This window comes from Bos mutus, chromosome 24, assembly GCF_027580195.1.
Source record: "Bos mutus isolate GX-2022 chromosome 24, NWIPB_WYAK_1.1, whole genome shotgun sequence".
NCBI classification, from domain to species: domain Eukaryota; kingdom Metazoa; phylum Chordata; class Mammalia; order Artiodactyla; family Bovidae; genus Bos; species Bos mutus.
In genome coordinates this window covers 8597211-8624460 of record NC_091640.1, presented here as the reverse complement: position 1 = coordinate 8624460, position 27250 = coordinate 8597211, and the positions used below count along the sequence as shown (strand labels likewise).

General features: G+C 40.6%; 1 protein-coding gene across 1 annotated transcript in view; it reads right to left on the bottom strand.

Moving 5' to 3' along the window:
- Positions 1 to 5591: 5591 nt before the first annotated feature.
- The window catches only part of TMX3 (thioredoxin related transmembrane protein 3), a 38413-nt gene continuing 16754 nt past the window's right edge, over positions 5592 to 27250 (bottom strand). Inside the window, exons 8-16 of the mRNA XM_005903765.3 lie at positions 27015 to 27092; positions 24341 to 24407; positions 22822 to 22920; positions 20389 to 20446; positions 20137 to 20190; positions 16733 to 16789; positions 11756 to 11885; positions 10503 to 10571; positions 5592 to 9013 (exon numbers count right to left, since the gene is read on the bottom strand). Of these exons, the coding sequence (XP_005903827.2) occupies positions 8753 to 9013; positions 10503 to 10571; positions 11756 to 11885; positions 16733 to 16789; positions 20137 to 20190; positions 20389 to 20446; positions 22822 to 22920; positions 24341 to 24407; positions 27015 to 27092 (873 nt within the window). The 3' untranslated portion in view covers positions 5592 to 8752. The remainder of the gene's footprint in view (positions 9014 to 10502; positions 10572 to 11755; positions 11886 to 16732; positions 16790 to 20136; positions 20191 to 20388; positions 20447 to 22821; positions 22921 to 24340; positions 24408 to 27014; positions 27093 to 27250) is intronic.

Sequence of the window (27250 nt, the reverse complement as noted above, 5' to 3'; positions counted from 1 at the left end):
TCGTATCTGGAATGTAGCTGTTGATCTGGTAACTACTCTCTACCAGGGAAGCTGTGGCATGCTGGCCAGATTCAGCCTGCAGCTTATTTTTGAAGAGGCTTTGAGCTAAAAAAAAATATTTCTACATTTTTTTTGAGTTAAAAAACAAAGTAAAGAATATGTGACAGAGTCCACACGTGGTCCTCCAAGCCTAAATTATTTATCATCTGGCTCTTTACAGAAAACAAAGTTTGCTGACCCCTTGTGGGGCTTTAAAGAAAATGTTTCTATATTGCTGTGTTTTGAGGCCTGTCGGAGCCAGTTTTACTCAGAGTTGGGAAGTGAACTGAAAACAAGCGTTGGAAGGTAATTTATGAGTGTTTTGAAAAAAAAAAAAATGCTGCTCTATTTTCCATGCTGTATTTCCCAAAAAAAAAAAAAAAAAAAAAAATGCAGTATTTCCAAGATTGTGACAAGGAAACAAGAGTTTATTATAATGCTTACTCTGTTTTGTCCCTTAACATTTATTTTTTAGAAGATTAAACCTACATAAAAGTTGCCAGAATAGTACAATTGGTGATTCTAGGTGAAGGGTACATAACACCGATATAGCTTGCCTGGAAAATCCCATGGATGGAGGAGCCTGGTGGGCTGCAGTCCATGGGGTCGCTAGGAGTCGGACACGACTGAGCGACTTCACTTTCACTTTTCACTTTCATGCATTGGAGAAGGAAATGGCAACCCACTCCAGTGTTCTTGCCTGGAGAATCCCAGGGACGGGGGACCCTGGTGGGCTGCCGCCTATGGGGTCGTACAGAGTCGGACACGACTGAAGCGACTTAGCAGCAGCAGCAGCAATTGTAAACACTGAACTATATTTGCTTTACTTACTTTCCTCAGTATACACGTAATAAGAAGTCTTTATAACATGGTTTTGTAAAAAAAAAAAAAAAAGCCAGAATACATAAACCTGATAAGAAGCAGAACGGGGACAAAGCCATGGCACCATCTCTTCCCTTCTGGCCGGTATCACTCCATGGGCACCTGGAAATTTAGTTCTTCTCATTTTCTTATTATTCTACAATCTAGAGTCAAATAACCCAGTTTCCTAGTGAAGAAACTGCTCTGATCACAAAAGTCCCACTGTCTAGAACTGAACTGCACTCTTGGATGTGCTGTGCTTAGTCACTTAGTCCCGTTGGACTCTTTGCAACCCCATGCACTGTAGCCCACCAGATTCCTCTGTCCATGGGGATTCTCCAGGCAAGAATACAGGAGTGGATTACCATACCCTCCTCCAGGGGATCTTCCCAACTCAGGGATCGAACCCAGGTCTCCCGCATGGCGGTCAGATTCTTTACTGACTGAGCCAACAGGGAAGCGCACTCTAGATGGCCCAGCAGAGACGCCTTCCTGCAGGACTGTGCGCTGGCGATTTCTGCATTTTGGTTTTGCATTGCTAAGTGAACATCTGGCATACAATTTATATTTGGGACCAGTTAAAAGCAGAGACATTACTTTGCCAACAAAGGTCCATCTAGTCAAGGCTATGGTTTTTCCAGTGGTCATGTTTGGATGTGAGAGTTGGACTGTGAAGAAAGCTGAGCGCCGAAGAATTGATGCTTTTGAACTGTGGTGTTGGAGAAGACTCTTGAGAGTCCCTTGGACTGCAAGGAGATCCAACCAGTCCATCCTAAAGATCAGTCCTGGGTGTTCACTGGAAAGACTGATGCTAAAGCTGAAACTCCAATACTTTGGCCACCTCATACTTATTGCAAAAGACCCTGATGCTGGGAGGGATTGGGGGCAGGAGGAGAAGGGGACGACAGAGGATGAGATGGCTGGATGGCATCACTGACTCGATGGACATGAGTTTGGGTGGACTCCGGGAGTTGGTTATGGACAGGGATGCCTGGCGTGCTGTGATTCATGGGGTCACAAAGAGTCAGACATGACTGAACGACTGAACTGGTCACATAAAATCTTGTTCTACATTAGATAGCGTAGAAGCAAGAAGTGCCATTGTGCATACACATTTGCATTTTACATTCCGTTTTCCACATAAACGACTCATGATGAAGCCAGGAAGTCTGAAACCTTGCCGGGCAGGTCACACCTCTCAGAGCTCCTCCGTCTTGCACGCCCTCGCCAGCAGAGGCGGATTTCAGTCCATTGTGCCATTGCTCATCTCAAGGGGAAATGAGAGTTAAATGAGCTCAGCGGACATAACCAACTTTCTTATCTTCAAGAATAAAAAACACTTTCCTGAAGCTGCTACTGTTATGCTGGCAAGCTGACTCCTGGTCAGCTGGGGCTGAGGGGTCAGGCTGGGGCTACTGAAGCATGTCACACTCTGGCATCATCTTTGACTTCTGAAGGCTCACATGGAAATCACAAAAACTACAACTTTCTCTCAAAGGCACTGACACTCTGACCCCTCCTAGTAATTAGTTAAGCCATTGGTTCACCACGTGGAAAACATGTCAAAATCAACCAGGGAAGGTTTTTTCACTGTTCTGGCTTCAAGCAGACGTTCATCCAAGACCAGCCAAATAGATTTTCTAGGATTTATACATGTTTCTTTTTTGGGGCTCCAAAATCACTCCACATGGTGACTGCAGCCATGAAATTAAAAGATGCTTACTCCTTGGAAGGAAAGTTATGACCAACCTAGATAGCATATTGAAAAGCAGAGACATTACTTTGCCAGCAAAGGTCCGTCTAGTCAAGGCTATGGTTTTTCCCGTGGTCATGTATGGATGTGAGAGTTGGACTGTGAAGAAGGCTGAGCACTGAAGAATTGATGCTTTTGAACTGTGGTGTTGGAGAAGACTCTTGAGAGTCCCTTGGACTGCAAGGAGATCCAACCAGTCCATTCTGAAGGAGATCAGCCCTGGGATTTCTTTGGAGGAAATGATGCTGAAGCTGAAACTCCAGTACTTTGGCCACCTCATGTGAAGAGTTGACTCATTGGAAAAGACTCTGATGCTGGGAGGGGGTGGGGGCAGGAGGAGAAGGGGACGACAGAGGATGAGATGGCTGGATGGCATCACTGACTCAATGGATGTGAGTCTAAGTGAACTTCGGGAGTTGGTGATGGACAGGGAGCCTTGGCGTGCTGCGATTCATGGGATCACAAAGAGTAGGACACAACTGAGCGACTGAACTGAACTGATATGTGTTTCATCAGAGGCAATCGATGCTCTTGTAACCTGATAAGCTTTCTGGTTAAGAGTCCCTGATAAGCCCTACTGGTTAAGAATCTTTTAACTTAAAAGTATGACTCTGCAAGACAATGGAGTGTAGCCCCCCAGGCACCTGTCCATGGAATTCTCCAGGCAAGAATACTGGAGTGGGTTGCCATGCACTCCTCCAGGGGATCTTCCTGACCCAGGGATCGAACCCAGGTCTCCTGCATTGCACATAGATTCTTTACTGTCTTGAGTCACCAGGGAAGCCCATAGTAATTATTACAAACAATTTTAGATGGACATGTGCAAAATAGATAATTATTTTCCCACTGTTGAGGGACGGAGAATAAGATTACCTAAAATTTCCCACAGTTCTTGACCATCTATTCTTATTGTGACTATAGATTTTAAGATTTTATATCATAAGCTAAATAACAATTTTCCACATTAATATATATTTTATAAATACAAAAATATTTTCAAAGCTTATGATTGTATGTTAATTATCTTTTTTATTGCTTAATCATTAAGTATTTAGATACTTTGGGAATATGCATTTAAAATCAATTAAAATAACATGAATGTTTTACAAAAAAATCAGAAACCTTCAACTCTGAAACACGCTAGTGATAAATACATCATTATATAAATACATTATATTCAGTTGCTCATTCACTCATTCTACAAGCACCTACTGAACGCATACTTCTTGCCAAGCATGTTTTAGCAACTGGGAGTATAGCCTTGAAAAAAAAGTCCGGCCATTCGGAGCTTACATTTATTGTGTATTTGAGAGGGGAAGCAGTCAACAAACAACATATATGATCAAGAAGAGCTTACACAAAATAAAGCTGCGGGATAAAGGGGTTAGGGAGAGTGGGCGGCCAGCAGGTGCAATTGATAGAGTCATTAATACTGGCGTTAGAGTAAGTGACCTAAAATAGGGAGTGAGCCCTGAGGACATCCAGATTATTCCAAGTAAAGGGGAGTCTGGGGACAGGAAGGGGCAGAAGGCTGTTATGGCATGAACAAGCAGCTGGGAGACAGGGAGATGCAAGTGGGAATACGTGGGAGCCTTGGGAAAGCGCCCAGAGGCTCTGTCGGAGTACTACACCCAGGCTGACTTAAACAACAGGATTTTATTCTCAGTGTCCCTGGAGGTCAGCAGTCCAAGATAAGGGTGTCGCCAGGGTTAGTTCTTGAAGCCGAGACAGCTTCCGTCCCATGTCTCTCTCCGCTTCTGGAGGTTTGCGGGTGTGATCTTTGGCCTTCCTTGACTTGCAGAAGCCTCACCTCAACCCCTGCCTTCATCTTCATTTGGCATTCTCCATTTACGTGTCTGTCTTCAGATTTCCCCTTTTTGTGAGGACACTGGTCACACGGAATTAGGACGCACCCCATTTCAGTATGGCTTTATACTGACTGGGGCTTCCCTTTAGACAGTAAAGAATCCGCCTGAAATGCGGGAGACCTGGATTTGATCCTGGGACAGGAAGATCCCCTGGGGAAGGGCATGGCAACCCACTCCAGTATTCTTGCCTGGAGAATCCTATGGACAGAGGAGCCTGGAGGGCTACAGTTCATGGGGTCATAGAGTCAGACATGACTGACTGACACACTTATGCTAATTATGTCTGTAACAGTCCTACTTCCAAATAAGGTCACATTCTGAGGTACCAGGGGTTGCAACTCCATTGTATGAATTTCGGGGGGACATATTTCAATCAGTAACATGGCTATTAATGCTGAATGAGAGAAGCTATTGGAATCTTATGAGCAGATAAATGCCACGATCCCCCTTAAATTATAAGAGGACACCTTTTGCTGCTCCTTTGATGCTGGGCTGCAGTCAGGAAGGCTGGAGCAGTGAAGCCTGGTGACGGCCTGGACGTGGCAGCCTGAACACAGATGGGTCATTCCTGCGCCAGAGACATTCTCATTAAGAGATATGCTCATGGTGTATCCAGTGTGAAAAATACATAATCAAAATAAAGTTCTGTTTTTTCAATAATACACTCTCCCCATTTGATGCTACTTTAAAGAAGAAACCTTGAGGTTCTAGATTTTCACTTTATTGACAGTGAGAGTGAGGGGCTGGGTCTAAGACTACAATTTAGCAGTTGGATCAAGGACTCAAATCCAATTATTCTAGCTTTAAATTCTGCAATTAATACTTAATATAATCAGGTTTTACAAATACAAAATATATCAAACTCATGAATCTCAGGTTTTTCATCTTCTATATGAAAGAATTAATTATAACCTGATCTCTATCAAATTTGTTTAAATTTTTAAAAACTATGTTTCTATAATTACAAACTTACAATTAACAAGAGGGGAAAAAAATTACTTTGTGTAAGATGAGTCTCAACTGCCCTTTTTGCTTGCACAGAGAAAAATTTACATCCCAGACAACCAAAAGATAAATAGTAAAAATAAAATGGTTATATGTTTTCAATTAATTTATTTAGAAAAACGAAGGTTTACAATTGGTGCCTTAAGGCAGGAGATCATGAATTCAACAAGTTAGTATTAATAATACAGACTTTCAAAAACCTTTATAGATTAGTCCAAAGTAGAAAATTATTTTCTGCCCACTCTTGGACTCAGACACATTCAGAAAAAAATATATATTTATAAAAATAAAAAACGGCAAACATAATCCCACCAATGAACTGATATCAGTTTGTCAGAATAACCTCTGTGTAATAAGAATAGCTGAGTGATTTTTCCCTGCCCTACCTCCATATCATATGAAGTGATGATGAAAATATTTATTTTTGAAAAATAAAAAACATCCCTGAAACAAAACACAAGAAACAGTAAGAACAAATATCCGCTAAATAAAAAAGTGTAACTAATTGCTTTACTATTCATACAGCCTGTCCCGACTCAGCCTCTAGACTTCTGGCTCTTCATGTTATCTCTACTTCAGACACCAGGGAGCACATGTATGAAGAAGAAAATGGAAATCCCCGGTCTAATCCACCTAGATTTCAGATGGCAGTTTCAGAACTATTAATGCATACAATGAAGCAAAAAGGACTGCCAGCTATAATGAAGTGTGCTGCTGATAAAAACTCTCGCTGAAACATCTTTAAAAACTGTGAGCACCGGATTAAGCAACAGCAAGCATCTAGGATCCTGGATTTCAGAAGTTAGAAAGAGAACTTTATTGCAACTGAAAGAGAAGGCAGAAGTCCAACTTACTAAAGGATATTCCCCCTACTGACATGATCACAGTAAGACTTGTCACTGAATTAGGATGTTCAGTGTATCTATGTTCTACAAGATTCATTAAGAAACCTACCTTTATTTTGAAGAAATTTTTTCCTAAAATGAAAACAGCATTCCTAGTAAACTCTGCTATCACACTAAAGGGAAAACCATACTAGTGAGCAAAACTTTTCCATTTGTTTTGTGAAGATACTGTGACAGTTATCTTAAACAACTAAAAAGCAAAATTTAAAAAAAAATCACTTACAAACCATCTATACTTTTTGTTTCCCCAACATCACATTTTGAAAACACAAACAGAATATGAGGCAACAGTACAGAGTTGTGAAAAAGGTAACAAAGAACTAAGGCTTTAATAGATGAGAAAAATCTCAGAATACAAACGTCACTGAACTGTGTTGATACCTACTAAGCTTTGCTCTTTTTCTCTTACCTCTTTTGCTGTTTAATTTACAGGTGTGCTTGACAAAAGACAAAACCACGCCGATGATGGACCTGATAGTGATAAACATGAAGAAAAAAGCCGTGACATTCTCGCAACCTCCTCCTGTCGCTGGTAGTGGCTAAGCTCTAACTTCCCGGCCAGGCTGAGCCCGAGGATCTGTGTCTAACTAAGACTTTCACACACACAGAACAAAACAAGCCTATTCATACCTATTTTCCAAAAGACTCACTTGTTACTCGTTAGAGAGAAATTTCCTTATTAAATTAACAGTATCTATATTCAATTTCCATTTAAGAATACCATTTCATTCTAGTGTTTCCTGCAATTTCCTGTGACTGCCTATGTGCTTCCATTATAAAAATGGTAATGATGAAGTACCAAATTTAAGAATAAATAATTATTATATACTAAAAGGTACAAGAAAGCAATTACAGGTGACTCCTTAGGACTTAAGACTCAAGAGCTTCAGGTTAGTGGTGATCATGGCATCAGAGATAACCCTAGGCTGCCCTGGGGACCGCAGCCCCGAACAGCTTCAGTATCAGGACCATAAATTACATACTTTTAAAGTGATGAAACATTTTAAAATGTTTAATAATTCAATGAATAACCACTCAAATTACAGTCACTTAATAAAAATCCTAAACTTAGTTCAAAAATAAAGGTCTCAAAAATAAGCTAATCTATGATAAACATACCATACTATTATTTAAAAAAAAATACCAACTTTGCTCATTACTTAGGATAGAATTCCGATGTTATTCCATCATGGAGAGATGAAGGGTCACTGGCTGAAATGGGTAACACCTGGGAGGATGGAGAGAGCAACTGGCAGATCTCTACTCACTGCCATGTGAATTTTCTTCATAGGCTGATTATGTCACTCATTATGAACAGGCACGCCCATAGCATAACATAACAGATGTCAGTAAATTCTGTATGTGTATATGTATGTGTATATATATACACACACCCATATACACACATTAGATCTTAAGTTACCATAAAGTTACTAAACATAAACATAAAAATATATTACTAAGCAGCAAGAGCTTTTTATCAGAGAAAATTTTTAGATGAAATGCCAATATATAAAACAGAGAAACAAGAGTAGGCTGTTCTGGCTAAAGCAGGGGAGGCAGGAGTAACAAAGAGCCCTGCCCTTCCCACAGCGTTGGCTGAGACATTGACTCAGTGTCCGAGCCATCATCTGAAATCACTGATCCAAGTAAATCCTGTTTACGCGGTGAAGATTAAACGTAAGACAATACAGGCCCACATTATAGGCCCCTATGAAAGTTCTATAATGCAACCGAGTATAAAGGTAAGAAGTAACAGTTCCTCTCCTTTAAAAATAATAACAAAATAAAATCACTATGCTATATAAAACCAAATTATCTCATAATCTTAATTTGATCCTTGGAAAAAGTTACTAGTTCTCTTTAAAGTGCCTAAATTTCAAAGACTTAATTTTGTCCATATAAATCTTATCCAAAACAGAGGAGAATGCATGGTGGGAGGTGGAGGTGTTATTTTTCTCTATCACACATGTATCTTCTACCTGACTGGCTGATTTAAATATTCTGCCCAGGAATCTTAATTTTGTCACAGAATATTCAGATAGAGAAACATGCAAATAGAACTGGTCTGGTAGAACAACATCTACAAGGTAAACTCTGACGGAGTGTTTTGACTGACTGACTTGGACAAACTTCCCATCTCTTTGCTCCAAACATCTCCCCGTTTGTGGAAGGACTATTTTATAACCCATGCAGTTGATGTTAGCAAAATACAAATACCACGTTCTCTTCTGGAAAGGTCATGATTAAATGTCTAAATTCAATAAATAGACTCTTTTAATAATGTGAAATCCTATGCAACAGTCTATCCGAGCCGGGTCTCAATCCTTCTTCTTCTCTAGCACGTCTTTGGGCTCCTGCGGGGCGGGCAGCGGAGACGCCGCGCCCCTGGGCTGCGGGGGCTCAGGGCGCTCCGCCGGCTCCGGGCTGTCGTCGGGCTCGTTCTTGGACACTTCGTACCGCTCCTCTATGTAGCCGCCGTCCGCGTCGGCCGTGCAGATGCCGTAGCACATGATGCTGATGACGCCCAGGGGCAGGCCGAAGAGGAAGCAGCCCATCAGCGGGGAGCTCCTGAATATGGACTGTGGAGAAACAAGGAGGCCCCTGTGAGGCCGCCTGACACGGACACCGGCAAGGAACTTGAAAGCCACTACAGAGTTCCTCCTCCTGCGGCCCTCCAACCTGCTTTTCGTTCCAATGAATCAATGTCAGTTTTTCTGCAGTAACTACCCCGTGAAAGACACTTTAGACATTTTATATCCGTGTATGTGAGTATGTGGAGCCAAGCTATCGGCAGCAAAAAAGGGCACCAAATCCTCCATTTTGTTTTGTTTTTTTTTAATTGAAACTTTTTATTTTGTATTGGAGGATAGCCGATTAACAACGCTGAGGATAGTCTCAAGTGGACACCAATCCATTTCCTTTTCAAACGACATTTGTTTTCCTCACATTAATCACAAAGCTCTTTGAGGTGGTTGTTATGTGCCAACAGCTTTACAGCCATATCCTGGCTTGAGAAGGCTGGTTATTTACCATAAGGAAGGTAATACTCTCTTCACATAACATTTTTTACTTGTCTGATTAGAAATTACTAAAATTAACTTAGTAATTTCCCTCAGATCCCAGAAAAGTAAAAGCAACATGAATGAGTTTTTCAACTATACTATAGTCTATGGATTGTGACTGTAACTCTTGAGAACTAAAGAGACAAATTCAAAGCAGAGCAGGGTCACTTGGGAGTGAGATAATGGAAAACAACATCACAGAGTCAAGGTGCTGCAAGCAAGAACAAGGCAGGCCGGGGTCCAGTGTGGGCTCAGACCGAGAAAATGTAAGAGGGACAGAGAACAGTGACGTGAGTCACTGGAAAAGGGGAGGAGAGTGATCAGTGCCGATCACTGCAGTTAACACTAATCATGCAGAGGTTCAGAGAGGACTTGGAGACAGGGCAGGACGAAGTGAGCAGCAAACCGCGTGGAGGCCATTCACACGCATGTGACCAGGGCCCAACCCATGGAAAGGTCACGAAAAATGGAAGGCGCAGGAGTAGGTCAGGATTAACAGCGGCAACTTCTCACCAGTGGAAGATGAGTTCAGTTTTAGTTACTTCAGGCCACAATGAATGAAAACACCCGAGGAGTAGTTAAAACAGACAGCGAGAACTACGTTTAAGGCTTCAACAAATTTAGGGCTACTCTGCAGCCAAGCTGACAGCTGAAGCTGGGATAGTAAGAGAGATTTCCTGGACTTCTCAGCAAGAGGGTTTCAGATCCAAGGACTGAGAAGGGCAGGAGGAGGAAAGAAACTCTGAAAAACACCAAGTCATGCTGTTAAGTTGAGCGATACTGAATTCCAGTTGCCTCACCAATCATACAGAAAAAAACAACTGGAGAAACTTAATTTTCATCTGATCAGTATCTTTTCTTAACATAAATATGTACTAGATCTCATCTTGTAAGATGTATTTTTATCAAATCCTTTGCAACTCCAGATTTTATTAATATCTTAGACAAAACCTATATCCCTATGTTCTCAATTATCAATGACACTAAACACACTGTCACAACTTACCACAACAGTAGATTTGGCATCAAATACTATTCGTTTCAATCTCTGCAAAATGCTGTCACCTCCTTGGGCCTTAAAGTTAACAGGAAGAAACAAACTATTATTTCAGTGCTATCATTTCATTCATCTGTTAGGTAATCATTCTTAGGATGGTAGGTCAAGAGTTGACGACAAAAGATTACACGGAGCACCTGAGAGTTGTGGAGTAAACCTTCCTGTTCTTTCTATCCCTCCCTGCTTCTGTCCTCCTGTATGAACACACTCTGACTCTCCTCTGAAAACACGTCCTCCCTAGCACTCTGGCTGAGGCTGGCCCGCCCCGGGTACAGGCCCGCCCTGTTTCTGAGTTTAGCTGAGCGTGCTAAGAGCTGCTGCAGGGTCTTTCCTGTCCTACAGGGAGAGCCTCCTCGGTGATGAAACCCAAAGGGAAACAGGGCTGGAAGGCAGAGGGGGCAAGATTCCTGACGGAAACCCATCCAGTTCCTTATTCAGCACCCCCTGAAGTCTGTTCCCTCCCCCAATCTCACTAACGGACACAGAAGGGCTCTTACTCACACAGGTGAGCCTCACTTGAACAAGTGTTACCTTTACAAACATAAAACCCTACTACGTGGTTAAGAGCATTCCCAAAGAAGAAATACTTGTTACTCTGTGAGCCAACTTTCAAATAGTTTGTGTAAAGCTGAAACCAGTCTCACAAAATAATTAAGTTTCATGAAAGCACAGAAGTTTCATATTTTCTCTTAAAAAAAGTTTAGATTATCCATTCATCATTCTGAGAAATGTTTTACAGAATTCTATTTGGAATTGTCCACTCAGGCTGGTTCTAAATACATTTCCTGATCTTTTAAAGAAACTGTGGCTTTATTCACAGGTTTTTTTAAGAAAACTAATCCAAGTGACTATTCAACTGTATTTGTGAATCCAGATACTAAGAATTATTTAGTTCACCATCAGATGGCTCTGTCCCCCGCAGACCTCTCAGCCTCCACAGCCCTGACTCTGACTCTACATGTCAAGCACCTCCCCGTCACTATGACAACCGGACATGCCCTCCCAACAGAGTCCCGCCCATCAGTGCCCTGGCCACTGACAGCCTGCGGAACTGACTCCACCTACAGTGAGAGAACTGGGGAGGACAGAGGTCTGCCCTACCCGGGGGGAGGCCGAATCATCTTCTCAGAATCACAGGAAAAGAACTCATTTCTCCTCTACGTCCTCCCATCACCCCTTTGAAATTACAGTGAACAACTCACATCTACTGTGCCATCCAAGATGTTATTAATGAACTGGACCATGTCTTCTGCATTCTTAATCTGTCTATCTAGTAAAAAGTACTGTTGGTTTGAAGTATTCAGTACAACCACAGTTGGGACTTTCAATTCACTGAAAATAAAAAAAAAAAAACAGAGAAGTCAAAATACATGTTAAACACAGAGACAACAAATATCCTGATGTTTGAATTAAATCCAAATAACTAAAAATACAAAAGGGAGCTATAATGGTTTTGCCTTCCTCTGTTTACATAATTTCAAATTGTGCATCAATTTAAAAAATAGCTAAATTAACATTTATGAGAATTGCTAGCATACAATATCAGATAGCTAAATATTTATGATTAAACCTAAAGATAAAAGTTAGTATGTATGAAGTGCCCGTTTCTGGGCAGTATAATCCCTTGCACAAGTCTATGTTAAACACCATCACTGTTAATCACACACAGCCCACTTCAGTTGAAGCGTTGTCTCCAGAGTCACTGCCTGTGGTCCACTCTGATGCTTTCCCACAATGCAGCTTAAAGCTAATATTTTTCATTTAAAGGTAAATAAAGGTGGGGGAGTTTGAGTAAACTCCAGGAGTTGTTGATGGACAGGGAGGCCTGGCGTGCTGCAGTCCATGGGGTTGCCAAGAGTCAGACACGACTGAGTGACTGAACTGAAGTGAAGTGAAGTCGCTCAGTCGTGTCCAACTCTTTGCGACCCCATGGACTGTAGCCCACCAGGCTCCTCCATCCATGGAATTTTCTAGGCAAGAGTACTGGAGTGGGTTGCCATTTCCTTCTCCAGGAACTGAACTGAAAAGGGGGAGGACTTATCTTGTAAAAGCAATTAAATGAGAAAATTCAAGTTAAATATCCAGCACATCCCTTGTACAGAACAGCAGTTCAATAAACATAATTCCAAAGCCTCTCAACTTGCCACCACCCCACAGTACAATCACCCATCCTCCTGGGTGCTCCAGGGACATACTAGATGTCAATTCAGTTTGCAGACAAAAACCGTAACATAATATTACTAATGTGTCATTTACTTCAAATACTTTTTATCTTTTTCCCTTCAAGGATAGGACTTTGCATAATTATAGAAAGGGCCTTCATTCAGGTTAGGGTGAGTTGTGTGTCTATTTGTATCAGTTCATGGTTATTCGTGTGTCTATTATGGAAAAGCACAGAACTTTACAGTAGAAACAATTCACAGCCCTGTATGATCACCACATGAGTAACTGAGTCCAGGAGGCTGCTTTCTTGCTTAATAATCCTCGACCCCTCCCCACACCACATGCTTCTCCCAGGGAGACAATGTGCGCATCTTCGCGTGTCTCCATGATTGCCTTGAGCAGAGGATCTACCTGCCAAGTATGGGGACGACAGGGAGGCGAGGCCTGGACCTAACTGGCAGCCTGCAGCCACATGGGACTATGCCCAGACAAGGTCAGCCAAGCCCAGACAAGCGAGAGAGAGAATAAATGATTACTGTTTTACACCAGTGGGTACTAGGGTACTTTATTATCCAGTATTATTAGGCAATAATTAACTGTGTAATTAAAAAATAATCTTAGCTTCATTCTTGTTCACAAAACCAGGAAACAACTTTTTGACTTATAGCAATTATCATTATATTGTATCAGAAGCAAAATTCTATTTTTATGGAATGAATTAAGAACCTGGTCTTCCTACAAAAATATACTTTATGAAGAAATTAAAATACACAGCTGAACTGGAAACAATATTTTCTGAGATAATTCAATTTGAATAATGATGAAAAATAACCCCTCATCCTATCTCACAGACACCTAATACAAAATAATTTAACACACCAAAGGTCTGAGAGGACCCTATTTCCTTGGAGAAAAAGTAAAAAACATAGTCAAAGCTACCGTGTTAAACTATCATGTAATATCATGTATTTTGCCCTAAGTTAAAAACTTCTAGGCATAAATACTGATTAAATTCCACTAACGTATGTGTCAGTACTGATGGTACACTGGTGAGGAGCTTTTGGAGTTAGAGAAGTCTGGATTAGGGGCCTGGGTCTCTGACTTACTTGCTGGGCATCATTTGGCTTATTAGTTAACTTGAGTTTCTTCTAAGAAATTTCCATTTCCTCATCTATATAAAATGGAAAGAATAATAGTACTTACACCTTACTGAGTTGGCGTAAAAGTCAGAAAACACAGGCTGACCACCCAGTCCAGTGTTGATCACAGAAGTGTTCATTGAGGACTTTCAATTACTATATAACCATCATTATATGCTTTCTCTCTTCTCTCAAAAAAAAAAAAATACAAACTTCTAACCATAGCAGTAGCAAAACTTCTACTATCACATAACTCACATTAGAAATAATACTCCTGAAGGAATGTCCATCCATCTCTAGAAATTCTGAGTATTACCCAGAATCAAGATGTTTATCAGGCACAAACTGCTTTGGCCTCTTGCTCACAATGTTTTACTTCATCACTTTACTGGCTTGCCTCCAAGAACATTATAAAAAGTGGTTGTATTGAAATCCTCACTATACACAGTATAACAAAATTCTACAAAACACATTTCTACTGTAATATGGGGCTTCCCAGGTGGCGCATAGTAAAGAATCCGCTTGCCAGTACAGGAGACACGGGTTTGACCTCTGGGTTGGGAAGATCCCCAGGAGGCAGAAATGGCAATCCACTCCAGTGTTCTTGTCTGGAGATTCCCATGGACAGAGGAGCTTGGTGAGCGACGATCCATGAGATCTCCAAGAGTTGGACATGACTGAGCACATTATAATGTGCCCCCTTTATAAGATCACGCAGCATAGCAATTTCTCTTATGTCTCTACAGGGTCAACCGAACTCCTGTAAGCAACAGTCATTTTATAGGTGATGGGAATGCGTAAACCATGTTTTTATACTTTGTATTGAGTATTAAAAATTCAAATAAGTACCTTTAATAATTGTATACTTTATTTTCCTTTGTCTTAATTTCTTCATTATGTATTAAATCTGGTACTTTATATCTTTGGTAAACCCTCTCAAATTCTTACTGGAATAAGGATAATGCTGCTAAGTCACTTCAGTCATGTCCAACTCTGTGCGACCCCAGAGACGGCAGCCCACCAGGCTTCCCCGTCCCTGGGATTCCCCAGGCAAGAACACTGGAGTGGGTTGCCATTTCCTTTTCCAATGCATGAAAGTGAAAAGTGAAAGTGAAGTCACTCAGGCGTGTCCGATTCCTAGTGACCCCATGGACTACAGCCTACCAAGCTCCTCTGTCCATGGAATTTTCCAGGCAAGAGTACTGGAGTGGGGTGCCTTTGCCTTCTCCAAGGATAATGAATTGATTATAAATGAATAAAGCTACTTTACTTTGTAATTTTAAGATTATTAAGACATTTGCTCCCTGGAAGAAAAGCTGTGACAAACCTAGACAGCCTATTAAAAAGCAGAGACACATCACTTTACCGACAAAGATCCATATAGTCAAAGCTATGGTTTTTCCAGTAGTCATGTATAGATGTGAGAGTTGGACCATAAGGAAAGCTGAGCACCAAAGAATTGATGCTTCTGAACTGTGGTATTGGAGAAGACCCTTGGACTGCAAGATCAAACCAGTCAATCCCAAAGGAAATCAATCCTGAATATTCCTTGGAAGGACTGATGCTGAAACTCCAATACTTTGGCCGCCTGATGCAAAGAACTGACTCATCTGAAAAGACCCTGATGCTGGGAAAGATTGAGGGCTGGAGGAGAAGTGGATGACAGAGCATGAGATGGTTGGATGGCATCACCGACTCAATGGACATGAGTTTGAGCAAGCTCCGGGAGTTGGTGATGGACAGGGAGGCCTCGTGTGCTGCAGTCCATGGAGGCCAAAAAGTCAAGCACCTGAACTGAACTGAACGTTGTAATTTTAGGCTCTGGAGGGATTTCCCCATTTTCACGCCTGTGCTCTTTTTAAGACCCATTTTCCAAACGCTCGTGTGTCTGCCTATTGCTCCCTGCCTGAAATGACCTCTCTGCGTTCTTCATTCAGCTACCTTCTCATTCTTTAGAACTTCTCTTAATTACTGCCTCCTCTGGCAAGCATTTTCTGAGCCCCTGCGCCTTCTGTGTGTCAGGATGAGGGCGGCAGTGGGGGGTTTCTCACATTCTCAGACAGTCTGCAACCATCATCCTGTCTAACCGAGCAAACTGGAAACATCTGAAGACGGGGACTCCATAATCTACTCACTTTTTTGCATCAACAGTGCAGTGCCAAACACAGCGTGTGACATACAGCAAATACTCACTAAATGTCCAATGAATCTAATAGGCTTTCATTTGAAATTTATTACTTTGGTATAGGTTTGGTAAATGTTTTCTAATATCAACTTTCTGAAGTGACAAATCATATCTTAATACCATAAGCATAATCAGTATTATTTTAAAACTGCATAGTTTTCCTATAAAGTCTGTTAAAATAAATTCTTTTAGAATAGTAATTAATCCCTGAATGCTAAAAATTTTCTAATTAAGTTTTATTCATTAAAACTGAATTAAGGTGCATTTTAGACAGAAACTACAAAGTTTACAAATTTTTGAATGATGATATTCTTTCCAAAATACTATGTTATCAACATTAAAATGGGAGTATATTTTTAGAATAGAGAATTTTAAAGTTTAGTAAGTTTCAAATACAGATTTTAAAACCTAAAGTAAAATATTTAATGGGAGTGTATCTTTACTAACATATACAAAGGTTTGCTTTCTTTCAGCTATTAGTCCTTCTGCCTGTCTTTGAAAAACAGAAATTTAAAAACTAATAGTCAGGACTGCCCTGGTGGTCTGATGGTCAGGACCCCACACTCCTACTGCAGGGGGCATGCGTTCAAACCTCGATCGAAGAACTAAAATCCTGTAAGCCACACAGTGTGGCCAAAACAACAAAGAAGAGTTGGTAACAAAATCATTGAGTCATTTAGCATTTTACTTACTCCATCAGCAAGGTATTTATATAGTCATTTCCATCCATATGGCCAAACTGAAAATCCTAATCAACAACCAAAAAGAAGAGAGATAAAGAGAGCAATGTTAAATATTAATATACAAAAAAAGAATAAATACAAACCACTGAATTTATTGTTTGCTAAGCATGTAAATACTGTAAACATATAACATATAAATTATATACAATAAATATTAAAAAGTGTCAATTCTACTAGCTTTGGAGATACAAACACAATATAACAAGAAAATTTTAAAGACATTTCTATTTTGTTTCATACTATGTAATAGGAGAAATAAATATATATATATAATTGACACATCATTGAGAGACTCAGCATAAAAAAGGTACAATATGTAATGTGACAGATTTACACTGACTGTCTTATGACAAACTGACTCAGCACACAGGAAAAATACTACCTATTTTTTAGGTTCCATTTACTTTGAGTTCTTGTTAAAATCATCATCTTTCTGCATCTGATTTGTAGCTGCTCACTGAACTGTACCTCAAATGCATGACTAAACAGACAATCTCATTTTACTGGGCTTTGCTTTACTGTAGTTCCCAGATCGGAGAAGGCAATGGCGACCCACTCCAGGACTCTTGCCTGGAAAATCCCATGGATAGAGGAGCCTGGTGAGCTGCAGTACATGGGGTCCCTAAGAGTCAGACACGACTGAGTGACTTCACTTTCACTTTTCACTTTCACGCACTGGAGAAGGAAATGGCAACCCACTCCAGTCTTCTTGCCTGGAGAATCCCAGGGATGGGGGAGCCTGGTGGGCTGCCGTCTATGGGGTCGCACAGAGTCAGACACGACTGAAGCGACTTAGCAGCAGCAGTAGCAGTTCCCAGATAGTATGCTTTTTTCCTTTTTTCACCTTAACAAATTGAAGTTTCTTGCAACTCCGTTGAGTGAGTCTATCAGTGCTATTTTACCAACAGTATTTGCTCATTTTGTGTCACATTTTTAGTAATTCTCACAATATTACAAATTTTTTCATTATTTTTATATCTGCTCTGATGATCCGTAAGCAGTGATCTGTAATGTTACTGCTGTGATTTTGGGGCGCCATGAACTGTGTCCATGTAAGACTTCCAATTTAAGTAATAAATGTTATGTGTGTTCTGACTTCTCCACCAACCAGCCATTCTCCCATCTCTCTCCCTCTCCTCTGGCCTCCCTGTTCCCTGAGACACAACAATGTTGAAATCAGACGGGGTAATCACCCTACAATGGCCTCTAAATGTTCAAGTGAAAGAGTCCCGTGTCTCTCACTTTAAATCCAAAGCTATAAAAGATCCAGTTCAGAAAGGGAGGGAAGTTGAAGGTTGAGATAGGCTGAAAGCTAGGCCTCTTGCAGCAAAATAGTCAGCCAAGTTATGAATGCCAAGGGAAAGTTCTTGAAGGAAATTAAAGGTGCTATTCCAGTGACTACACAAATGGCAAGCAAGTAAAACAGCCTTATTACTGATACGCAGAGTTTGGGGGTTTCTGGATAGAAGATCAAAGCAGCTAAAACATTTCCTTAAGCCAAAGCCTAACCCAGAGCAAGGCCCTAACTCCCTTCAGTTCTGTAGAGGCTGAGAAAGCTGAAGAAACTGGGAAGAAAATTTGAAGCCAGCAGAGGGTGGTTTATTAGACTTAAGGACAGAAGCCTACTGCATGACAGCAAAGTGCAAGGTGAGGCAGCAAGAGCTGATGCAGAAGCCACAGCAAGCTACCCAGATCCAGCTCAGATCATTAATGAAGGTGGCTGCATCAAACTAGAGATTCTCAGTGTAGATGCAACAGCCTTCTGTCGGAAGAAGATGCCATCTAGGACTTTTGGAGCCAGAGAGGAGATGTCCATGCCTGGCTTTTAAACCTTCAAAGGACAGGCTGACTCTTGTGAGGGGCAAACATAGTTCGTGACTCTAAGTTGAAACCAATGCTCATTTATCATTTTAAAAATATTAAAAGTTTTTAAGAATTATGCTAAATCTACCCTGCCTTTTTATGACAACATAGCCTGGGTGTAGCATATCTATTTACAACATGGTTTGATAATATTTTAAGCCCTACTGTTGAGACCTACTGCTCAGGAAAACAAAAAAGATTCAAACTATCTGCTGGTTGACAATGCACTTGGGTCCCCCAAGAGCTCTGATGGAGAGATACAATGAGATGAATGTTGTGTTCCCTCCTGCTAACGTTAACACAACACCCATTCTTCAGCCCTCTGACTCTCAAGTCTTCTTAGGGAAGAAGCACATTTCCTAAGGCCACAGCTGCCACACACAGTGACAGATCTGGTGGATCTGGGCAGAGTCAACTGCAAACCTCCGGCAGGGAGTCACAATCCTAGATGCCACTGAGAGCATTCATGATTCATGGGGAGAGGTCAAATATCGACACCAAGAGGAGTTTGGAAGAGGCAGATTCCAACCCTCATAGACGATTCTGAGTCGTTCAACATTTCAGAGAAGGAAATGACTACTGATGTAGTGAACAGTCAGAAAACTAGAGTTAGGAATGGAGCCCGAACTGCTACAATCCTGTGATAACATATGAGTGGATGAGAGTTGCTTCTTATGGATGAGCAGAGAAAGTGGTTCCAGGAATCTACTCCTGGGGAAGAGGTTACCAAGACTGTTGAAATCACAACATTTAGAGGACTCAGAATATTACATAAACTTAGCTGACAAAGGAGCAGGGTTTGAGAGGATCACTTCAGATTCTGAAAGATGTTCTAATGTGGGCAAAATGCTGTCAATGCTATGGAGAAATTGTTCAGGAAAGGAAGAGTTGATCCATGAGGCAGATGTTATTGTTCTATTTTAAGAAAAAGCCACGGCCACCCCAATCTCGACCACCCTGGTCAGTCAGCAACCTTCAACACGGGGGCAACCTTCCACCAGCAAAAAGATTACAGCCCACTGAAGGATAGGGTAATGATTGTCATTTTTAAAGTATGGACATTTTTTCAGACACAGTGCTGCTGCACACTTAACAGACCACAGCATATATCAAAACATAATTTTTATATGTACTAGGGAAACAGAGATTCCGTGTGACTTGCTGTACTGCAGTGGTTTGGAGCCAAGTCCACAACACCTCTGAAATATATGCTTGTGTATGGGCATGTTTTCTTACCACATACTTACCCTAAATCCTAACAAGATGCAGGTATGATTCAAATTAGAAGGTTTTTTTTTTTTCTAACTTGTAAGACATATATCAACAAACTTCAAGTCCAAACAATTCATAATGAAATGCAACATGCTGTAATTAATTTCAGCTCCTTGATTCATCTTTTAAAGTATGGAATACACCTTACTTTTGCTTTACTGTATTACAAAATATAATGAAATAAAGATAATGGAGCTTTCCAGAATGCAAACACCTACCTGTGGAACTGGTCTCTGTAATCTCTAGCAACTTCCTGAATAATTGATTTTAATCTGTAAGAAAATAAAAAACACATGAACATTCCATCTTGTCAACTTGAAAAAATAAAATTATTCAATTATAGTATCTGCTGCTTTATCTAATGTTTAACGCTGCAGGAAAAGTAACATACCATATCAATTTATCTGAAGGCCATGTAAAGTCTGAACTGGATGACAGCTGAAGCTTAAAACTATTTCAAGGCACTATACCTGGTATGTTCAACTGATGTATTTTTCTCATCAATTACTGCAATAGCCACAAGCTTTCCTGAAATGAAGAATGACATATCTAAATTCTATAGTCCTAATTATACAAACTTTCCAATTATTACTGTACTTACGAACAAGAAAATAGTATATAGCTTATAAATCCAATTCCAATTATTTTAAACATATTATGTTTAACAGAGTGAAACCCTGAATTATTTAACATCAAGTGATAAATTCTAACCTACCTCCAACCCCCAAAATATAAATATCAATTAGTGAGTGAAAGTCGCTCAGCTGTGTCCGACTCTTTGTGACAAGGAGTATGTCAAGGCTGTATATTGTCACCCTGCTTATTTAACTTATACGGAGAGTACATCATGAGAAATGCTGGGCTGGAGGAAGCACAAGCTGGAATCAAGACTGCCAGTAGAAATATCAATAACCTCAGATATGCAGATGACACCACCCTTATGGCAGAAAGTGAAGAAGAACTAAACAGCCTCTTGATGAAAGTGAAAGAGGAGAGTGAAAAAGTTGGCTTAAAGCTCAACATTCAGAAAACTAAGATCATGGCATCTGGTCCCATCACTTCATGGGAAATAGATGGAGAAACAGTTTAAACAGTGGCTGACTTTATTTTTCTGGGCTCCAAAATCACTGCAGATGGTGGTTGCAACCATGAAATTTAAACACACTTACTCCTTGGAAGCAAAGTTATGACCAACCTAGGCAAGAATGTTAAAAATCAAGAGACATTATTTTGCCAACAAAGGTTCGTCTAGTCAAGGCTATGGTTTTTCCAGTGGTCATATATGGATGTGAGAGTTGGACTGTGAAGAAAGCTGAGCGCCGAAGAATTGATGCTTTTGAACTGTGGTGTTGGGGAAGACTCTTGAGAGTCCCTTGGACTGCAAGGAGATCCAACCAGTCCATCCTAAAGGAGATCAGTCCTGGGTATTCATTAGAAGGACTGATATTGAAGGTGAAACTCCAATACTTTGGCCACCTGATGCGAAGAGATGACTCATGTGAAAAGACCCTGATGCTAGGAAAGATTGAGGGCAGGAGGAGAAGGGGACGACAGAGGATGAGATGGTTGGATGGCATCACTGACTCGATGGACATGGGTCTGGGTGGACTCCAGGAGTTGGTGATGGACAGAGAGGCCTGGCATGCTGCATGCAGTTTATGGGGTCACAAGGAGTTGGACACGACTGAGCGAGTGAACTGAACTGGACTATACAGTCCATGGATTTCTCCAGGCCAGAATACTGGAGTGGGTAGCCTTTCCCTTCTCCAGGGGATCTTCTCAACCCAGAGATCAAACCTATGTCTCCTGCATTGCAGGCAGATTCTTTACCAGCTGAGTCACAAGGGAAGCCCAAGAATACTAGACAGGGTAGCCTATCCCTTCTCCAGTGGATCTTCCTGACCCAGGAATTGAACCGGGGTCTCCTGCATTGCAGGCAGATTCTTTACCAACTGAGCTATCAGGAAAGCCCCAATAATGGTAAATATTTAACAATTCATATACTCAAACTGCATTCTTTCACACAACTCACAAACTGATGAAAGTTAAGTATTTTGTTGAAAATTAATACAAACTAACAAAGCACTTCTTCCTAACACGTGGTTGGCTTCTTATAATTTTTGTAGTTTATATCTATTTGAGACCATTCAGCTAGTTTCTTACAGCTTTCTTTCTGTATCTATATTTATATTTGCTTTGCTTATCATTTTCGAGCATGTAACTTCAAGAAACCATGCCAACCTGACACCCTTATTTTCCGCACAAGTAGAAGTGTGCTTTCAAAGGTTGTCATTACTTGTATTCCAAATTCTATTACAAAATCAGTCTTCTGAGGACAGGTTTCTGGTGGTTATTTTTTTCTTATTTCCTTATTATCCAGGCTCTGTTTTCCCTGTCACTACTGATTCTTTAACGAACACTTTCATGTTGTTGCTAAGTCGCTTTAGTCACGTCTGACTCTGTGCGATCCAACAGACATCAGCCCACCAGGCTCCCCCGCCCCTGGGATTCTCCAGGCAAGAAGACCGGAGTGGGTTGCCATTTCCTTCTCCAATGCATGAAAGTGAAAAGTGAAAGTGAAATCCCTCAGTTGCGTCAGACTCTTAGCGACCCCATGGACTGCAGCCTACCAGGCTCCTCTATCCATGGGATTTTCCAGGCAAGAGTACTAGAGTGGGGTGCCAACGCCTTCTCCGAACGTACCCTTTCTAGCTAATCTTTATTCCACATGTATGTTCTTTGGTAATATTCATCTATATTCTCATAAAGTTGAACTGGCATTCAGGTCTGAAAGAAGGAATGATATTATGAAATAGAAATTAAAAATTCATTTCCTACAGATTTATGTAATCAGTTAAGGAAAAGCTTTGTAGAGTGATGGAGAGTTGTACATATGCTGTTACCAGTGTCTCCAAGTTCATACAAGAGGAAGCCATCCATCGTAAGGTAATTCTGAAACCTCTCCCTGTTGATCCAAGATGACAGATCACCATCTTCATACTCTTTAAAACAAAGTTAATAAATTAGAGTACAAATATGACATTAAAATGTTTACAATGTTTAATCTAGCAATATTTATAAAATGCCTGACACAGGACCATAATCTTAAAATCACGAACTTCATTTTTAGAAAGCTATTCGAAGCAAACAATCAAATGTAAAAAGAGGATTAATACACAAAACAATTCATCATTATAGCATCATTAACACAGCAAAAGATAAATAAATAAAAATATAGGAAATAACTGAAATACCCTAAACAGGAAGTAATTTAAATCATTATGGTACACATTGAGGAAGGCCATTTATACATTTTTAAAAATTACAATAATTAAGGGGTGAAGCAGGTGACAAAATAATACAACATGACTGTAATACTGCCAAAAATGCAGTATGTAAGAAAACTGACAGAATGATAAAATGAAGGCACATATATACTCCTACTACATAGTTTTCCTGGGCTCATGATTATTCTTGGATGATGTCCTTATAGACAATTATTTTACTCTAATTTCTTTGCTCTTCTGTATTTTATGACATCCTTTTTCTTATGTAAAACAAAATCACATATAACATCAAACACAGTATTTTAGCCTTTTCTAACATCATATACTTCCTCTGACAGGAAATATAATATCCAAGATAATTCTGTCCTAATTAGAAATGTAAGTCTGAAAAATGATCACAACTGCATGAAAAAGCAGCTGATGGAAACGCCTGCCAACGTGTTTGAAGGAAGACTGGATTTTATTGACTTCTTGAAAGATGTGCTTTTTCGGTCACTTGCTAAACAGAACGTTTTCAAGTTATCACACCTATAAAATGAGTAATATGACACAAATCTGAAAGCATTTATGGATTCAGATTGATGACTTAGGAGAGTAAACATAAAACCAGAAGTTGATCACTGGGTCACAATCTCCACTCCAGGTCAAATTTTCTGAAGATTATACATGAAAGTGATAAAACTAAAACTCATTAGGAAATATACCACGCCCTCTGAGCTTCATCCCCATGCTCCTGACATTATCAACAACAATGAAAAGGCAGGAGAAGCAGGCTTCACTGTGGAAGATGGCTTATTTCTTCCACTTCTTTGTGTGTCTCAAATGTCAGACCCTTTTAAAATGAATTCTGAATATTTTAAAGTAATGTAGAGAAACTGCATAGGGCTCATTTCTAAAGAAGGCAAATGATTTGATTTAAAAAAAAGAAAAAGAAACTTATTGTAAGGAAACTCAGAATGAAAGACCACTGAGTGGAAAACACGAAGCTGAAGGGTAAGAAAACCCAGCAGTCACTGAGCTAATGGGTTTTGTGAACAGTAGGTGCATCTGACAGCAACATCTAAGGCATGTAATAGACACAGCATTTTAATCGTAAGCTGTTTTGTTTTACATCAGTTAAAATGCTGGAACTTACCATCATAAACAAAATAGGTTTCATCTTTGAAAACAAGCACGGCGGGCATCTCTTTCAGGGTCACATACTGCATAAACCAGAAGAGGAAATGAGTTTGACAGTTAAAATTTTTCAGTTGGTCACCATGAGTTTTAAAAGTTTTGAAAGATACTTGGGGGAAAACTCACAATGCTAACAAAAAAATTACAAATGGTTAAAAAGAACACAATCAATCTCAAGCTCATTCAGTGACTGGACTTGTTACCTCTTGATACATCCCCTGGTACGTGCCCTGTCTGCTATGGAGGAACCATGGAATATTCTTAGAGTTGCTAACAGACAAAGATATCACAAGAAGTGGGGTCCAGGCGGCACGCTGAAATGGCAGAGGAGCTGGGGCGGAAGTAGCAGGCAGCACAGGCCCATCCTCCCCCCAACTCTCAGGCCGTGTGACAAAGACTCCTTCACTGCAGCTGTGAGTCGGCTTCCTGTGAACCCAGGAGGCATCACTACCTCACTGGAGAATAAGAGATGCTAACATATGGGAGAGGCGAGAACAGGCTTAGACTGGTTCATGAATGAGAACTCATAATGGCAATAAATAAGAAGAAATTCATTCAGTGGGTGCCTGCTTCTTAGCCCTGTGCTGTGCTTAGTCATGTCTGACTCTCTGCGACCCCATGGACTGCAGCCCGCCAGGCTTCTCTGTCCATGGGGATTCTCCAGGCAAGAATACTGGAGTGGGTTGCCATGCCCTCCTCCAGGGGATCTTTCCAACCCAGGGATAGAAGCCAAGGTCTCCTGCATGGCAGGTGGATTCTCTACCCACTGAGCTACCAGGGGAGCTGTGTTGTACTAATTTCAAAAGAGAAAAATTACAGAAGAGAAATCAGCATCAGAGCAGGAAAGATGTAACTTGGGTAAGCCACAGAGAATTACTACATGACATAAAAATGAACAAATTAGTAGACGACTAATAAAATAAAAATAATAAAAGGAAGGACAGCTGTCCTGGAAAGATTAAAAGGGAGGGAGGTATGTCTCAGGTGATACAGAATGATCTGGTTACAATGCATTAAAAAATTCCACAGCACCATGAAGACAGCCACTGAAGGGCAGCGGTAAAGCCCTCAGGAGAGGCTCTGCCATCAAGCACGCCGCTAGTCACCCATCCATACTGATGCTCTCGGAGCAGTTCAGAACATCCCATGTCTCTCCCTTCCAAGGGCATCCCTGAGTCAGCCATTCCTGAAATCACACACCTATGAGGCACCTATCCCCATTACTCCTCTGAAACCGTTTCTCTTAAAACCATCAACTACCTCCACGGGGACAAACACCACTGTTCCTTCCTCAAGTTGGTATTTCACAAGCATCTTGCACAACTGGCCACTCTTCTCTTACATACCTTGTATCCTGGCTTCCCTTTCACCTTGTTTTCCTACTTTACTGGTGAGTTTTTCTCATTATTCTCTGCTGTCTTTAGGACCCGGGACCTTTTACCCACCACCCTCCCCAAATTTGCACTCCATGTCTGAGAAGTTTATTTTATTATTTATGCGGCTGTGACTTAACTCCCAACCCTTATATCCAACAACTTATTTGATGTTTGTACTTGGATGCTTAGTATGTCAAATTAAAATAAACCTTCAAAACTCGATCTTTCCTCCCATACTCTTACCTTGTTCCTTCCCCAGTATTCCCAAGCTCCTAAGTAACACTACCAGCTACCTACCCAGTTGTTCAAACCAAAAACCTAGAGTCATCCTTTTATTAAATTACTAAAGCACCTCTTTATTTTGCAACTGAACAATTCAAAGTCACAGCTAGAGTCTTTTCATGTTTGAACCTGAACAACTATTTCTCAATCAAAATGAATTACAACCAAGAGAACACGTATAATGACTTATTATTCATCTCTTTTCCTCTAGGGCAAGCTCAAACAATTCCATCTCCAAACATAATTCTCTCCTTCTCCCTAATTCTTTTACTACCTTTCAAGCCTAAATCCTAGATTGTTTCAAGAGCTCAACTGATGTTCCTGATTGAGTCTCATCCTGATCCAGTCCCTTTTGCACTTAGCAGAGGAATGTCCTTAAAACAGACTTGAGACCAAGTCCTTCCCTAGCCCTTCGCATGCGTGGCCATGACCTACAAGGCTTCCACTGGCCTCTACCTCCCTCTCGTCTTTCTCACTGCAGTACAGCCGCAGTGGCGACCGCTGTCACTCCACTACGCCGGGCAGGCTCTCATCCAGGGCATTTGCATCCCCTGGTCCTTGTTTCTGGTTTACTTTGGCCACAGACCTGTGTGTGGCTCCTTCATGTCCCGTAAGTCCCAGTTCAAATATATTTTCTCCTCAGACAGATACTTCTTGATCAACCAGTCAAGAGCAGCCATCCCACCTCTAAATGACTACACTGCTGCTTTTTTTTTTTTAAGCAGTTATGATATCTTGTTCACAGCTTTGTTTCCCGAGGACCCAAGCACAGAAAGACTCATCCACAATACTAAAATTTAATCCACTTCCCCATCCACAAGAACATAACCTCTACCGTATGAGGGTCCTGATGACTTTGGTTGTCATCAATAATCCAGGACTTAAAACTGTGCATGCTACAATGATTAAAGAACAATCAACAGTTGTTGAATATACATATTAACACATTACTTAAAATTCAACTTAAAATATTACCGCAGGGACGACTTCTTCTGAGGCAGAAAAGAAGTATGTATATACAATTAATTCTGAAGCAGCATCAATGTATTTCTCCTGTGAAGATACAAACAGAAAAAAGGTAACTTTTAAACAGTAACCAAGATCAAAATTCATTCCTCATTAAACATTCAGAGCAAGTAGTATCATTGCTAAGTATTAATAGATCACGACAATTTGCTACCTTAAATCCTTTCATTTGGAAAGATTAAACA